This window comes from Bubalus bubalis, chromosome 9 (assembly GCF_019923935.1).
Source record: "Bubalus bubalis isolate 160015118507 breed Murrah chromosome 9, NDDB_SH_1, whole genome shotgun sequence".
Taxonomy (NCBI): Eukaryota; Metazoa; Chordata; class Mammalia; order Artiodactyla; family Bovidae; genus Bubalus; species Bubalus bubalis.
In genome coordinates, this window is record NC_059165.1 from 82,082,484 (window position 1) to 82,099,710 (window position 17,227).

Genomic DNA, 17,227 nt, shown 5'->3' on the forward strand with positions numbered 1-17,227 from the left:
CTAGCTGACTAACTTTTCATACATTTTACCTACTGTTCACATATCCGCAAGACTAACATCTTTGGAATTATCATTCCATACCACATAAACCTGAAATCTGTAGTGATACTACATTTCATGTTTAGAGTAAATACCCAATAAAGATACATATATGCACTGAATTAAATCCACTATTTGGCTGTTAAACTTGGGTATCATATAAGAAAAGTTAATATCTCTGTACTATATCTTAACACACTGGACCTTCATAGATACTAAGGAACTGTTCTTAGAAAATGAGAATTATTATCAGTCAGCTAGAAATAATACGAGACAGACAAGAACCCATTATATATATATAAAAAAAAAAACCTTTTTAATTCTGATTGCCAAATTATTTAAGGCAGGTATAAAAAAGGAAAGCATTCAATATACATTTTACATAAAATAAACTAGATTACAGCATAAAACAAGTAACCAGGCAATGGCGTTAAAGTCTCTCTCTTCTAAAACTGGATAATTGTAAACATTAAAAAAACAAAAACAAAAAACTGCAGGACTATTCAAGTAATAGAACAATCACAGATGTCTCTGGTATGCAGGCTATTGGGTTATTTGCCATTCAAGATTATCAAAAATGACACCTCATTATTCACAGATGCTCATTATTTCCCCACTTTAATCTTTACATTATATACAACACAGTTTTTGTGGTACTGGCAACCCCATGCCTTCCAAAAGTATTTTCTCCACAATACACGAGTACAAACAGTGACTACAGGAACATTTTACACTGATGCATCTTAACAGGAGCCACCATATAGACATCTAAATTGTACCAAAGTGTCATCAACACAGTTAGCCTTTCTGAGGGGTTTATGGGAATTATATGAAGGATATGCAAGGTTCAGGCACACTGATACATAACATTATTTATTTACAATTGAAAAGCAAAAAAAAAAAGAAAGTAAGCAGCCTTCTGAGGCTAACACTTTCCAACTTGACAAATACATTTTTTATCTCCTTTACTGAGTGGTTTGCGACTTGGCAGCAGACCCTGTGTGTGCGAGCCTGGTTACTGATACAAAAAGTAAAGAATATATATATATATATATGTATATATACATATATGTATACGTATATATATATAAAACAGAAGTTTAATTACAGCAACATTTGTTACTCTGTGATAAAATCTGTAATTTACAAAAATGAAATGACTGGTTTTTGCCTGCCATTAAGGCATTTCAAATTAACACCATGGAACTGATGTCTGTATAAAGCGCTTCCCCATGTGATCCAGTCACATGACAACGTACATTTCCAATCTTGTTATTCTCTGCAAAAGAAAAGAAAACCTTAGCAAATGTTCCAGCCACATTTGACACTGAAAATAAGAAAACTAAGACCAACAGACTTATTTTAATTCTGTTCAATTAAAGGAATTCAATCCCAGAGAAAGTGAATGAACACAAGGGTAATGATATACAACATGAAAAATAAATTATTTTCCTTTTTAAAACAACTTGAGCAGTGAATGAAAATATCAAAGAACAAACATCGCTTTAGCACTATGAGGGTAAATTCCTTCAGTTGCAACTTCATTTTTAAACAAAATAAAACAAAGGGAGTTAGAGTGAATTGTTTTAACAAGCATTGAAGACAACTTAAGAACTGTTGAAGAAACAGATCAGTTAATTACTAATGTACATTACAGCTATAAAAATGAGGTTCACGGTATAGAAGCTGCATCTGAAATACGGTGACATAGTAAGTACATTCACTACAACAATATCAAACCCTTAGCAGCTAAGTTTTTGGTCTAAAAAGCCTACACTTGTTTCCTCCCACCCATTACGATGTCTCTATCTAGAAAACTGATTCAAAATACGACGCTATTTACCTTCTTTGTGCAGGAAACATTCCTGATGCAGATGCCTGTGCAGCCACCTGCTGAGAGGCAACGAGGGCAGCAGAGGTCAGGCCTAATGGGGGAAAAATGCAGGGTTCCTGTGACTTTCAGAAAGGTTAACAGTAGATGCAGGTCCAATGGTGAAAGGTTGCAGACCAGGGAGTAGCAATCTGGCCTTTGTAAACACACACACACACACACACACACACACACACACACGAAATGTTTCATGTAGCAAGGACAGACTACAAACTGCTCAGTCTAACCAGAATCCATCTCTTCATTGAATACTCTGTGGTTTTCTTAATAGCTATTCAAAGCGAATACAGCATTCCATCTCTCTGGCTCTGCATGGTGCTAAATGGCTTGCACGCATTTCTGAATACGAAGCCCAGGAGAAATAATAGGTACCAGGTAACAACAGGAATCAAAAGTCACAGTGAATTATAGGAGCGCCACGCTATTTGCCTAGAATACAATACTTTCATAATAACTTTTATCACTTTAACGTTTTCCCCAGTGACTGAACACAATGCATCCCATAAGGTACATGGAATCACTGAATTGAACTTAGAAACAGTCTTAACTTTCACCCTGCAAGAGGAGGGGAGCAGTAAGAGAATATAATAGATCCAAATGGCATGAAGTTGCCTAACAGGAAATTCTTTTAAATTCTATAGAAAACAATCATGGAAAAAAGGTAGAGGAAATAAAAGTAAACCCTGAGGAAATGACTCCTTCTATGTTCTCTATGGTTTCTTTAACACCACTATTTGACACCAAGTAACATGCAATGAATAAATTAAAATGACCCTTTCACATTTGGACAGCACTTCCTACTTTTGGAAATACCTTCAAACGTATTATCTCGTATTCAGACAGCAGAGTAGGAAGGAACCTGGCAAGCAGATACTTGTCCACAGTTCTATCTGTGCCCTTCCAAAATTCCTACGTGGAAGCCTTAACCCCCAAAGTGACTGTATTTGGACCTATACAGGAAGTAATTAAGGTTAAATGAGGTCCTAGGGGTAAGGCCCTGATCTTGAAGGATTAGTGTCCCTTAAGAAGAGATAGTAACTCTCTTCCCCCCACCTCCTGGTCCCCCAAGAAGTCACAGGAACACATAAGCAAGATGGTGACCATCTACAAGCCAAGAGGAGAGCTCTCTCACCAGAAATCAACCATGCTGGCACCCTGGTATCAGACTATCAGCCTCCAGAACTATGAGGAAATACATTTCTGTCGTTTAAAGCCATAAAGACTATGGTATTCCATTACTGCAGTCAAAGCTAAGGCAGCAAGGTCCTAGCAAGTGCTCTGCTGGTAAAGATATTGCCACTCCCTGCCCAGGCCAAGGGCTGACAGAGCTAGGGCAATCTGCTCAAACACCACGAACTGTCTGTGGTTCCTCATGTCAGTGCTATGGCTTTTAAAAATGCTTCTCCTCTTTACCACACATTTCAGTAGCAAAGGGCTGGGAGTCTCAGGATTAGGTTATTAAGAGTGTTGACCCTGACCGCATGACTCCCTTTACTTCCTTGGGAAAAGGAGCAACTTGGAGGCCTGAAGAGATCAAGGGAAGTCATTTCACCAAAGCCTCCCACCATCCCTCCCTGTCTTCTACACTTTTTCTGAAGCAGCTATCTGATCTTCTGATTGTTACATTCGGTGCCCCAGACACTGCCCACCACCAAGAACATCAATAAGCGACAATTATTAAGTGGTAGCCACTTTACGTCTCATCAAAACACACAGAGATGTGGGAATACCCTTAGCTGTGTCCCAAGGATATACCAGGAAAGAAGTGTTAAAATCCCACCCCAGAGCTGATTAACTCAAAGCTCAACCTTTTCATTTGAAGACAAGAAAGGCAGTTTTGGAAACTGTTTTTCAAAGCAGGATGAATAAAGGCACAAGGAGAATGGAGCTACTGACCTTGGAAAGGGTCGTACTGCCCAGGGATGAGTGGGTACCCCATGCCCACGTGGGTGTGGTGGTGAGTATGCAGGTGCCGCTGGCCAAAGGGGGAGTGGCGGTCCCGCTCCCTCTCGGCTTCCCGCTCCCGCTCAGCTGAGGCCTTTTCCACAGGCTGCAAAAGAAAAGACAGACATTCCCCCCTTAATCCTTTGAGAAACAATTTGGAGGGGCATAGTAAACCTCCTTGGTCCCTTCAGCAGTGGGTACTCCTAATATTAAACAAGTAAATACACAGACTCTTAGAAATTCTTTATTAATGGTAAATCATTTCAAAAGACAAGCATTTCAACTGGAATTAAGCCAACACTATAGTCCTGCTCTGAGCCAAAGCAATATCAACATTTTCCTCAAATGAGTGAAATAAGAGGACCTCTCTATTCCTATTCATAATTGCAGGTTTAGAATTGACCAAATTTCTTCCTAAAAACAAGTTTCACATAGGGATGGAGAAGAAGGTGTTGCAGAGACTTCTTTAAGGTCAAGTTTTCTGATGACTCTTCTATTTCAACTACATTTTGTGAGGAGAATGTATCTCACAATTTTAAACCTATCTTTATATTGGGCTCCATTGAGAACATAGATCCTAATATTATATATTACATCAATATCAAGCACATGAAACCGTTGCCCTGTGCCTCTGGAAGAATTCCAAAATCTTTCCATCTTTGAACACTCAGAGAAGTTCCAGTCCTCTAAAATCATAATTTGACTGAGGATCCTGTGTTTCTGAGACATTTTTTACTCATTTGAACTTAATCAGCCTTTCACTAAAGCTCTTTTTCTTACTTGGAAAAAAAACTTTATACTAGGAGTGCTCACAGTTAAAAGATGCATAAATCATTTTCTTTTAAGCTTTTTTTGAGTTTCAGGACACACGCAGATACACATCACAAAGCCTATATTTAATCTTTTCAACCTTCTTTTTTCTAGACCCGAACTACCACATCCTTTGTATTTTCTCTCTTCCCAATAGTCTCTGGGACTTTCTTTGCAGGAGGTGGGGAAGCAGAGCCATCTTTCACAAAGACATATGTCTGAATCACCTTAGCAGAGTTATAGGGATGTGTGGAGGAGTCAATGCCGAAGCAGAATGGATGCAGTCAACAGTCTTTAGCCAAGCGGCTCAGCAGCACAGGAGTGCATCAGAAGTATTCCGCACCGAAGGTTGGTTCCTATGAATTTCAATGTCTGGCTGACTAGCATCCTCCTGGGTAAGCAAGGTAACAGATTTTCCAACAGAAGAGGCTGCTACTACCATACATGCTTTAACATTTTTTCCCCTCGTGTGTGAAAGCATCTTATTTTAAACCTGCCATTCTTTCCTTATTAGGAAACAACACAAAACAAAACAGCATTCTTAAATCACAGCTGGGTTCCAAAGCCATTTATATTTCAAGACCGTTCTCTCGCTTGTCCCCTTTCCCCCTAAAACACAGTGCTTTTAAGTGACAACAAAAGGAAGCTTACAGCAGGAGACTTGCTGCGGTATTGGTTGGCATGCTGCTGGAGCAAATCCAGTGCTTTCGATTCAGTGGCTGTTTTCGTGTTGATGCCAGGGCTGGTATTGACTTTCTCTGCCTCTTCTCTCCCTGACATCTTCCCATAAACAGGATAATGAAATCCTGGAGAGAGATAGGCCCCTGCAGACACACAACAAATGCCACATCAAGTTACGAACGACATCTTTAAACAAAAACAACAAACCATTTGGGTTACATGAATTTGGGATAAGAGTCGGAGATCTTAAAATAGGGAATATTCCATTAAGAATGGGCTATATCGTCTTTAAACTGTATCGAGGTTCTCCGATTCTCTTCTCCCAGTTAACCCATCCTGATGATCAGAGGTTCTAAAAGAGAACGAGCTTACAGCCATTTCATCTGCTTACGTGTGCAATTAAGACAAAAGAACAATAACTGTAATGATTATGACAGTAAGTGTTCAGAATGTATTCCTAGGCAATAAAATATCTGTCAGTCTCATAGCCACAGCAGACCATCAGATCCTATGGAAACTACAGCTAGTATGACATTTCATCTAAAAACAAATCTGCCATTAATTCCATTTCACCTTAGGGACGTCTTTAAATAGCATTAAAAACAAGCCAAACAATGTCACTCTTGAAGCCTCTAATTTATCCAGAGTTTTAAAACAGCTAGTACTTGAACACAGCCTCTTCCCTCCAATACAGTGAGAACACATGACACGTACCAGGGTAACTGTGCATTAGGACGGGAGAAACAGCCCGGTATGCAGGGTGGCTGGGGTCATACATCTGCGGGTAAGGATAAGCATGCAAGTACTGTATGTAGGACTGATGCTGACTCATGGGCGAGGAGACAGCCACTCTGGTTCCCCGAGAGTCCTTCCAGTTCACGGGAGTCTTCCGATCATCGTTTTTCAGTTTGCCCTCATCCAAGGACTGAGAATCAGGACGTTTGGCCTCTTTGGGCTCCTCTTTGATGCTTGTTAACGATACAGGAAGGCTGGGCATACCACTCTCTTTGTTGGGGGTTTTTCTGGGACTATCCTCTTTTAATTTCTTTTCTCTATCAAGTTCTTCTGACTTTTGTGGATCCAGGTATTTGGGTTGGTATACATAATGATGCCATGTCCTTGTATCTGGATCCTGGTTTTGGAAAAAAGACTTATTAAAATTAAATTAACATTTTTAAGAAAAACTCATTCATCACCATGAGAGCACTATTACTATTACTTCTAATACTAAGGTAACATTTATTTATATGCTTACACTATGAGCTTTACTGCCTCCTCTTACGAAGGAATGATGTCTAAGGCTGGCATGATTAATAATCTCTTTCACAGAAGACAAAAGCAAAGCTCTTAAAGCTCAACTAATATCAGGGTCACAATGCTGCCCAGTTTGTGGAGCTGGGCTTCAAAACTTCGCTTGGCTGGAATTCAGAGCTGGGATGTTAATGTTAATTCTTAACATTAAATAACACCCTCAGACATACTCGATCTAACTCTCGTTTTTCCCTTACTATCTTACATAGGTAAAAAGAATATAAAAAACTCAAGCTGATAATAATAAGTTTTACCTACTGTTTAAGTTTTAATATAGCTTAAGCAATTATATCAATTAACATCATTTAGAGGGGGAAACTCTTGGTTTCCTAATACACTCTCTTCATCTACTGTAGCCAAGGCTGAATATAAACCAGATTGGTTCATTAATCCAAACAAAATTAAAAATGAACACCATACATTATGGCTTTACTATAGTAAACAAAGGCATCCATAACGTGCACCCCCCGCCCCAATTGCACAGTTCTGATGCAGCCCTGTGGTGTCAACAGCCTGATTCGACTCCAGAAGCGGAGAAACTGAGGGTCTTTAAAATGACCTTTGTGGCTCCCCTGCAACCCATCCCATTCACGCTACAAACCCACTGGGTGCTTAGGGGCAGAAATAAGCATGAAGAAAGGATTCTGTTGCTCTGGTTCACCGGGGACCTCTATATGCCCCCTCTAAGTGAGGGCTGGGGTGCTGGGAAATACCAGAATTAATACTTCTGGGACTACAGTTGAGTCAGGACGTCTGAATTGTGACAGAAAATGCTAGCACATGTGTGGTTTCACGGTGACCGATTTTCAGGTGTCGGCACATTTCACCTCAGGCTGGCCGACCGCGGGGCTCTGGGATGACTGCCCGAGGCCCATCCCCCTAGCTTCTCACTCCTCACAAGCCAGAGGCACTGAACCCTGCTTTGAGGCCCTTCATGTAGCGCATAAAACAGAAGTCTAGACGCCTCAAGGCACTCCAAGTTTCATCAAAAAGATAAGTAGGAAATGTGAATTTAAGGACCCTGTCTTAATATCCCCAGAAGATGCCAAAATAAATTTGGAAATGTAAAAGAACAAATTATTTGAGTTCTCAGACTCAGAATCTTGGAGTTAGAAGGGACCTCAGCCACCACAGGGTAGAATTCCCTCACTCTGGACTCAGTAAGACAATAAGGGACTTCATCAGAGTCAGTCAGTGGCAGGGAACATGAATCTGCAAAGCACATAGCCAAGATTCTTTTTACTACACAACATGACAAGGAAATAGTGAGCAATGTACATTTCAGAGGTACACAAGAAATCCTGAGAGAATCACTTAAAACACTTTTCAAGAGAAGAGAAATCCAGCCTAAGGAACCCTTGGTTGATTTCCTGTGAAGAACTCTAACCAGATCAAGACCAGCCATGTACAAGCCTCAGGCTGCTCTCTCCCTGTGGGGGCCACGCTCCCCAATCTTACTTGTTTAAATCTCGAGGTTGGGTCTACACCTGTCTGCTTCATAGAGTCCATGACAGATTTCATTTCTACAGCCTCCTTAATAAGCTGGTGGTTTTCCATCTGCTTAGCTTTGAAGCTGTCGGCCTGAAGCTGCTGCTGGTGACTGGAGAGAAGCTGCGATTTACCTGTCTCCTCAGTTTTATTAGGCACTGACGGCCCTAGTTTAGAATGGTTTTTGTTAGGCTCCGGAGTAGAGGGAGCTTTTGAGACTGTGGCCGATGGCATGTTTTTCTGTTTACTGTCCTCCTTGCCCAGCTCTTTCAAAGGGAGCTCGTTTTTCCTTTCACAGTCTCCTCTCCCAGTTTGGGCCATTTTCTGCTCTGCCAGCCTCTGGTCCTCATAGTACTTCTCATACTGCTGTCTATAGGCAGGGCTGGTGGCCATCAGAGACTTCTGGTCCATATAGAGCCCGTAGGCATACTGGCCGTAAAACAGTGACTGAGCCAGGGCCGGGTGTCTCTGGGTGATCACCGACTGGTGCTGAGGCTGTAAGGATGCAGGGTTATGGTCCACTTTCTTAGCCTCGAGCTGCTCTGCCTTGTCTTTCTTATCCGCCTCTTCCTCAGACTCCTTCTTGATCTTCATTCCCTGTGTGCTCCCGCCATTCCCAGCTACAGAGGCGCCCATTTGCCCAGGGTGCATGTAACTGGGAGAATAATAAGGATCGTAGCCATGGTAATAGGGAGAGTGGGACTCCTTCATCTGAGATGACTGTGCTGTCGTTGAAGAATGTCCTTTCACAGCGCCGTCCTTACTAGACAGTATATCTGACGGGGAACTGGTCTTCGACCTCACGCCCTCTGACCTGCTGTCAGAACCACCGTCATCAGCAGCATCGGAGATGTCTGAGTAGGCGGGGCTGCTCGTCTTGGCCGCAGAACTCTCGGCCCCGTTCTGGGTCAGCACGTGCAGCGGGGCCATGGGCGCCTGTCCGTTCACCAAAGTGCTGCACTCCATCCTTGAGGCACTCCCGATGGAAGGGCTGGGAGCGTTGTCTGTAAAAGTGTAAACCTTATCAGCCTCGGCTTTGATACTAGCCATCCGACTCTCTTGAGACTCGGACAGTCCATTTGCCAGCCCTTCATTCTTGCTGAGATGGTCCTTTAAAAAATGTCCGGATAAATCTTTCCCAGTCCCCTTGGCATCCTCGAGTTTGCCCAGCTTTGCATCCATTTTCGGGCTCCCCGTCTCTTTCCCTTCTTTGTCCTTCAGCTTTCGCTTCTCCTTTTTCTTTTTGTCCTTGAGTGACACGAGGGCTGGGTTCACGGTGATGGGCTCCCCCATAATTGTGGGCTTTGGCTGAATGGGTTTTAACGGAGGACTCTTTGGTGTGGCCTGAACAACTGTGGTCAGTCCGGGTATGGTCCCCGTAGTGGTGCTTGGAAAGGCTGCAGTGGGAATAGCGATTAGCTGCGGGGGTGTGGGAGCCGGGGCAGGAGCAATGGGCCGGGCAGTTTTAAGTTTAGAGAGGTTTTTGTCCATTTTGCAATTGTTGGCTTTTTTGCCCTTTTCTTTCTCTCCCAAGGTTTTCTTGTCAATTAATCCTTCTGCTTCCAGTTTGGGCATTTCCACAGTCAAACTGCCATCCACTGCTGAGCAGCTGTCTAAGGTGGCTGTCATGTTGGAGATGACTGGAAGATTATTGAGGTCGTTGTTAAGACCCTTCTTTTTGCCAGAATTCTTCCCAGCCTTCGCTCCAATAACAGAACCTGGGCCGTTGCTCAGGAGCTCTCTCTTTCCCTTGGGGGTGCCGGGGGGGTTCCCTGAGCCAGGGGACACTGGCGCCTTCACCTGCTCGTAAGTTGATACACTTGTGCTTGGCTCGCTGCATTCCAGCGCCACATTGCTCAAGGCCTCCTCGCAGTCTGAGATCTTGTCCTCACTATCTGGTTCGAACTCCAGCTTGTTCTCTGGGTCTAAGTGGGCATGAGCCTGGTGGTACCTGAGGCCGTTGATGTGCTTGTACTTTTTGTTGCAGTTTGGGTGGGGACAATCAATCAATACGGGAGAAGAACAGCCCTGGTCCAAAAAAGTCGTCTCTGGTTTCCCTTGAGGGGTGGTGGGAGTGCTTCTGGAATTTGTGCGGACACGCTTCCCGGGCTTACTGTCCTCGGAGCTGGAGTTCAGGTCTAGCTCCATCGGAGGCTTGTTTTTCCTTTTGTTGGTGGAGGAGGGGCTGGCTTTGATGTCCTCAGCAGCACAATTCGGGGGTGTCCTCCGCCCGCTGGCGTTGAGGCTGCCCCGCCTCCCCTTCCCATTGGCCCCGCCTCTGTTCTTGTTCTGCAGCCCTCTGGACTCTGTGAAGCTGGCCTCCGAGCCCGGGGCAGCTGCGGTAGACCTCGCCCTTTTCCCTCGGCCTCGGCCCCCTCTCATCTCCAGGTCGCTGGTTGGTGACTCGCAAAACCTAGGGAAGCAAGTAACAGCCGTCAAAATGGGCATTTCCAAAGGAGCCAGGTGAAATCACGAGGCATGCAATGTGGTAAAGAGCAGTCAACACCCCAGCAGCTTGACGGCTGGGCCCAGATGAGGAAAAGACACCCAATTCTTTCACTGATAATTTCAATACCTATGACAGATCAGGCTACCAATGGCTTATGTTCTTCCTCAGAAAACCAGCTCAGCTAGCTAAGCTTCCAACGCAGTTCAAATTCCCGTGTTGACAAAAAGAAAACAAAGGAGATAGAGGAGGGGCAGGAAGTAGCGATCACCCTAAAAACAAGCAATGTGGCATCTGCATTTTATTGTGTTCAATCCTGAATTGCTCATTGCTCTTTTGCTTGGTTTCAATTACAAACTGCCTTTCAAGTATTATTAATCTCTCTCTGTAGTTTCCTTGCAAAGAGAAGGAGAGGGGAAGAAGAGGGAGGAGGAGAGAAAGACAGAGGCTGAAATCAAAGGCCCCGTGCCTACCTGGGAGGGGCCCAGTCGTGTTTGGTGCAGTCCAGTAAGGTCCCTACGTAAGTCTTGTTCCTCCACGTGACATTGACCACTAGGACACCTGCAGGAGTGGGGAGTGAAGAAGGACCAAGGTTAGCACAAATTACCCTATTTCCAGTTCATTTATTATTACTATTCTTTTTACCAGCAGAGCTCTATTCTCATTTGCTTTCAAAAGCTGTGGTTTGCATTCTTCCTCTTTCTGGTTTCAGTGACCTCAAGCAAAAACCCACAGGAAATCGTGTGTGTGTGTGTGTGTGTGTGTGCGCGCGCGCGCGCGTGTGTTCATGAGCATACTTGTGTGGTACAAAAGGGTAAGGCTGTGTGTGAAAGGGTAATCAAGATACTGCTGACAGAAGGAAATGGTTTTTGCCATGTCCTGCTGTAAAACAGCAACACTCACCTCTTAATTTTTCTATTATTACACATAATTGCTTTCGTTTGGCAAGCAGCCAACAAAAACTAAGCGCCAGTTACCAATGCTTAAAACAGAAAGTGACTGAAAGGAATCGGTTTTGTTTCCAATTCAACAATATAAAATAATGGTGATTTTTATTTAGGGAAAAAAATGATGTGCATGCAAGAGGGAGCTTGGGGTTCAGATAGGAGACAATCAGCTATGATTTATTTTTCCTAATCCTCTCCTCTCTGGCTTTGTGAGACAAGAATTAGCCTTAGTATGGTATCTATTTCACTGTTTGGTCTTGTTTCATATTAAGGACTCCTAAAATAGCCCTCTTAAGAAAATGTATGTACACAATAGGTTTGCTCTTGGGGTTATCTTTAGAATCAACTTTAGTAAGCATTTGCCACGGAGGATAAGGAAAAAAAAAAAAACAAAACCCTCAAAACCAACACACTTATTTCCTGCAAGCCATTCTGCTTTTCCCAACTGCTCTGCAGACAATTTAATTTAGCACTGCATCTGTGAATTACTTAGTATACCAAATGTCAGAGGGAAACAAAATATAACATCCTCTTTATTTCTCCAGAGGACAAGTGCCTTAAAAACAAAAACAAAACAAAACAAAAAAAACACCTCATTTCTTTAAAAGCACACATTAAAAGGAGGCAGATTTTGCTTTTGAGACATATATAAACTATTAGGGTAAAGAAATAAAGTAAGTGTGTCTTAGTTTTTATAAACCACCAGTCTTCCTTCTTCCTTGGAAACACCAAGAGACAATACTCAAAGTCTATTTCTAGCTGGTTTACACACTTGCTCACTGCCATTTGAATTCTGCAGAGAACTTGTATTGAACTCCTTTGTGGTAAGGGACACCTCTCAAGGTAAGACTCATTTCCTTGGGAATGTCTTTAATAGCAGGTAAAATATTTGGATAGTTGGGATTCAAGTAGTGGGGAAGAAAGGATTTCTTTCAAAAGTCCCAAAAAGAGATTTAAAAATTGTTTCCCATATGGTCTGTGTTACTATTACTTAGGTGACAGCTGAATTTACTCACTATATCAATGGTGGTGGTGGGGGGAGGGGGAGAATTACATGAAGGAAAGTAAGCATTTCCTCAAATCATAGTTGATTTCATTCTAATTCCTTCACGGGGTGGGGGGGGGGGGGAAAAAAAAAAAACCCCACACTCAAGTCATTGAGTATAAAAATGCTTATTGAGATGAGAGTCAATGGTAATTAGGCATTTGGTAAAAATGTGCACAAGACAGAACAATTGGAGGAAAGGATTCTTTATGAGCACAACCCTTCAGGAAAAGGGAGGGGGTGGAGACAAGGCGAAGGGGAAGACGGAGCTGCCTTTCTCATCATCTGTTCTCTGGGGCACTGTGTGTGGTGTCAAAGACCTTTGCAGCTGCTTAAAATTCTTTAGCATGTCAGCTATATTTACAGTGCAGGAATATATCTGTATTGCCAGAAGGTTACTGCATTTTAGCTTTAGATGCAATAGGCTGAATCACTGCGTTCCTGAGTCCCTGATGTAGCACAAATGTATAATTAAAATTGCTTGAAAGGAAACATGAAAGAAACAACAAACCCTCCATTCTTACAGTAATAAAATTAAAAACAGGAAAAGTCTGCACAGACACTTAACATTTGTCTGCAGTGAAAGGCTTTTGTTATTGCTTTTCCCCTAAGGGTTTCGCGTTTCCAGCAAATGCTGGCCGTGGATTGGCCGGCGCCTGCTGGGAACGCCAGCGTCTGATTGGCTGAGCCAAGGGCGGCCGCCCGGAGCAAAGGCTGGGGATAAAGGAATATCGCCAGGGGAAGAGGCGGCGGCCCCGGCTGCCGCAGCGGTGGACCGTCCACGAGGCCAGGGCACGTTCCCCAAGCCGGGGTTCTCTTGGGGACAGCGGGCTGCCCAGCTCCATAAATCAATGTGGGCTGGTCCGTGTGATGAAAGGCTACTGTCCACGTGACTGCGCTGAGTTTCCCACCACGACCCACGCAGAGATGCTCCACGAAGCACACCAGCCTGCACACCACCCTCAGCATCGAATTCCTGGTCTTGGAACAGGACAAAGGGAAACTTGGGAGCCGGAGAGGACGGGACCCCAATATGCAGCAGTTAATCACTGAGTATGTGGGGTTATCGGGTGAAGCTATCAGAGGCGAAACAACTTCCACACTGCCAAACTATTCCCATCGCCTAATAACTATTTCTAGACGCCACACTTACCTAAGTACAAGTAACAATCACCATTATTAGCACTTGGTGGGAATAAAATTCTTTTTAAAAAATGTCCATTTTCAACCTAAAAGGGCCTCAATAAGTTAGGCTAATTTTCCTAGAATCCCTCCATATTTTAAAAGATGCTCAAAATAAATGCTCTAATCCCAGGAAGATCTGAATATGTTTGTCTAATTAAATACGTGTGTTTGGTCTATTTTTCCCTTATATGCACAATCCACTTCACAATGTCATGGAATATTTATGTCAGCCTAGAATTCATGTGCGGAATACAGGCATGCACATGTTTATGCAGCCCAATCTGCTCTGTATGGGAATGAGGGCTTAAGGAACACTTCTCATATAAACTACAAAGCGTACTGTTTCTTTGTCAGGAAGTCTATGTTCAGACAACATCCTATTGTGAGGGGCCAAGTACAAAGGTAGTGTTGAGCTCGAAAAAAGCATATAAAGGACTTATCTTTTTGAAGTCACCACATCTTGAACACTTTCTAACCCGTGGTGATACAAAACAGACTATACTTTTATGAAAATGAGTCCTTTTAAAAGTTCAAATTTTAGAAATCTGGGTATGGTTATTTTTCTCACATAAACTAAAAATAAATGTACATTTATCCCAAAAGAGTTAATTTAACTGAACATCTATTCTTTCAAACATCTTGCCAATTTGTCAGGTGCTGGGGACACTGTACAAATCCTTTTCATCTTTATTGTCTCAAGTATCCCGCCAGATTGATCATCTTCCCTTCCTACCCACACAGGGCTTCCTTGGTGGCTCAGATGTGAACAATCTGCCTGCAATGCAGGAGACCTGGGTTCAGTCCCTGGGTTGGGAAGATCCCCTGGAGAAGGGAATGGCTACAACTCCAGTATTCTTGCCTGGAGAATCCCATAGACAGAGGAACCTGGTTGGGCTACAGTCCATGGAGTCCCAAAGAGTTGGACACAACTGAGCAGCTAACACTTTCACTTTTCACACCCACAGACTGGGCATGGTTTTTCTCAAAATGCTAATAATGCCTGCCCTGTAATACTTTATATTTGAAAAATATCTTAAGACTACTACCAGTGAAGAAAAAATAAAGCTGAAAAGAGCAATTGGTGGTTTGGGTGTGCTTCCCACATCGAGTTTTCTTCCTTGTACTAAGGGTATGTCTTAGATCCTAATGCACAATCTAAGCTGCCGCCCCCACAAAGCATTACCACTACAAGACACTTTAATAAGAAGGTGATCTGCATTCTATAACATGAGCCCCTTCCCTATCTCTACAAGCCCAAAGAGCCCTGAGGTCCCATAAGGATTCCACATTCACAGCGTTCTATTATCTCCTCTTGTCAACACTTAGCAGTTAAGTGATCCCAGAGAGATGGTCAGGCCCATTAAGCATTTACTGTACATCTACAGGGTATATACGACACTAGGAATATATTTCGGAGAAGGCAATGGCACCCCACTCCAGTACTCTTGCCTGGAAAATCCCATGGATGGAGGAGCCTGGTAGGCTGCAGTCCATGAGTCGCTAGGAGTCGAACACCACTGAGTAACTTCACTTTCACTTTTATGCATTGGAGAAGGCAATGGCAACCCACTCCAGTGTTCTTGCCTGGAGAATCCCAGGGATGGGGGAGGCTGGTGGGCTGCCGTCTATGGGGTCGCACAGAGTCGGACACGACTGAAGCGACTTAGGTGCAGCAGCAGCAGGAATCTATTTAGTGCTATGGAATCAGCCATAGGTTGCCTGTAACTCCATCCAGACTTTATACTTCTAAAAGTCTGCAAACAGAACATAAGCATACCTGCTATTCCAGAAGTGGAAGTATAGTTAGCTTATTACCCATACTAGAAAGTAGGTCCCTTAACCCATCTTATTCAACTAGACTCAGCATGAGACTTTCACAGTAACTGCCCTGCCTAAAGTTCCTGTTCAGAGAGAAGTCTTAGGCAACCAGGCTCCTAGACCAGTAATCCTAACTCTGGCCTCATCTGACTGCTCTAGGTAATCGAAGCAGAGATAACTAAACAAGACTTGCTTTGGGAATCTTAGCTAATGATATGGAAAGTGAAGTTGATAAGAGAAGAAACCTATAGGTCACAAGGTACTGAAGGGTGAAAGGTCAATGGGTGGAACACGGCCTCATATTTGTGGGTCCCTTTTCCCTCGTGTTTCAACTCTAAAAGGGCAGGGGATAGGGGTTGGAGAAGCTCTCACTGGCATCTAGGGCTGTTCCATTATTTATTAGTCATCTTGTTAGAAAGACGCTCCTGGTTCTGAACTAAAATCTGTCTTTGAACACCTAGGTTCTGGCTGTGCCTTCTGATACCCTACAGACAGTCCCCTTGACAGCCTTTCACCCACGCAAGGACAATGACCATGTCAACACTCCCTTCACATCCTGTTGTCCTCTTTTTTTTCCCCTCCAGCATAAACGAGTTTCTTCAATCATTCTTGATACCACATTTTTAACCGCCCTGGGGGGAAAAAAATAAAACTTTAACGATGGACTCATCCAAATTCCCAAAGCAAGTTAAGGCTTCTAATAAATTAGAATCAGAGACTGGGTTTCCCAGGTAGGGCTAGTGGTAAAGAACCCACTTGCCAATGCAAGAGACATAAGAGACACAGGTTCGATCCGTACGTTGAGAAGATCCCCTGGAAAAGGGCATGGCAATCCACTCTAGGAGAATCCCATGGACAGAGGAGCCTGGCTACAGTTCACAGGGTCACAAAGAGTCAGACACTACTGAAGTGACTTAACACACAGAGACAAAGTCTAACGTTCACTCTTCTATGAATTCTCTCCAGACACAAAGACCTTGTACATCATTAAAAAATGGGTACTTCCTCCTGGGTCCCCACTACATTCCATCCAAATGCTCTCCCCAGTGGAGGCCCCCAGAATCCATGCTTTCCCTCTGTGTCCACAGCTAGCAGCTTTTTCAGCCTCCCTGTGGGTTAGATAGGACCCTGTCCCTCAGTTCTGTAAAAGGCAAATGAACTGATAGGTGCCACTGCCAGGATTAGCCCAGAAGAATCTCCCACGCACATTCCTCTGATTTCTTCACCTTCCTGGCTGGCTGGGACAGAGACCACGGTGATTCTGAAGGTCATAAGAGGATGGTAGAGAGTCTGCTTTAGCTAGGAGCCTATGACAAAGAGAGCCCCCATCCAATAGGAACACTGAATTCAGTCCACGCTAGATGAGCAGCAAATAAACTCTTACCGTTTGAATACTGCTGAGACCGTTTTAACTTAAACTACATGGTCCCTTTAACAACTTACTCCACTCATATACACATGAGGCCTGTCTCTTCCAACCAGACTCCATTCCTTGAAAACAGGAGCAGTGTCCTGCACCTACCGTACCCATGGGCACAGTGCCCAGCACCTGGAGGGAGTTCGTGTAACTCCCAGAGACTACTACACGATGACTGAAGAAAATCTAGATCTGAATGCTGCTG

The 17,227-nt window shown here is 43.5% G+C and overlaps 1 protein-coding gene across 5 annotated transcripts in view; it reads right to left on the bottom strand.

The window, feature by feature from the left end:
- Positions 1-327: 327 nt before the first annotated feature.
- The window catches only part of ZNF608 (zinc finger protein 608), a 108,925-nt gene continuing 92,025 nt past the window's right edge, over positions 328-17,227 (bottom strand). For 4 of the 5 annotated variants that reach the window (XM_025293029.3, XM_006061940.4, XM_006061938.4 and 1 more), the window contains 7 exons: positions 11,084-11,171; positions 8,135-10,577; positions 6,080-6,497; positions 5,336-5,508; positions 3,827-3,980; positions 1,883-1,964; positions 328-1,318 (listed from right to left, as the gene is read on the bottom strand). In XM_025293029.3, coding sequence (XP_025148814.2) covers positions 1,312-1,318; positions 1,883-1,964; positions 3,827-3,980; positions 5,336-5,508; positions 6,080-6,497; positions 8,135-10,577; positions 11,084-11,171 — 3,365 coding nt within the window. In that variant the 3' untranslated portion in view covers positions 328-1,311. Of the gene's footprint in view, positions 1,319-1,878; positions 1,965-3,826; positions 3,981-5,335; positions 5,509-6,079; positions 6,498-8,134; positions 10,578-11,083; positions 11,172-17,227 lie in introns of those variants that run through there. The other variant, XM_044947835.2, reaches the window with a different exon arrangement.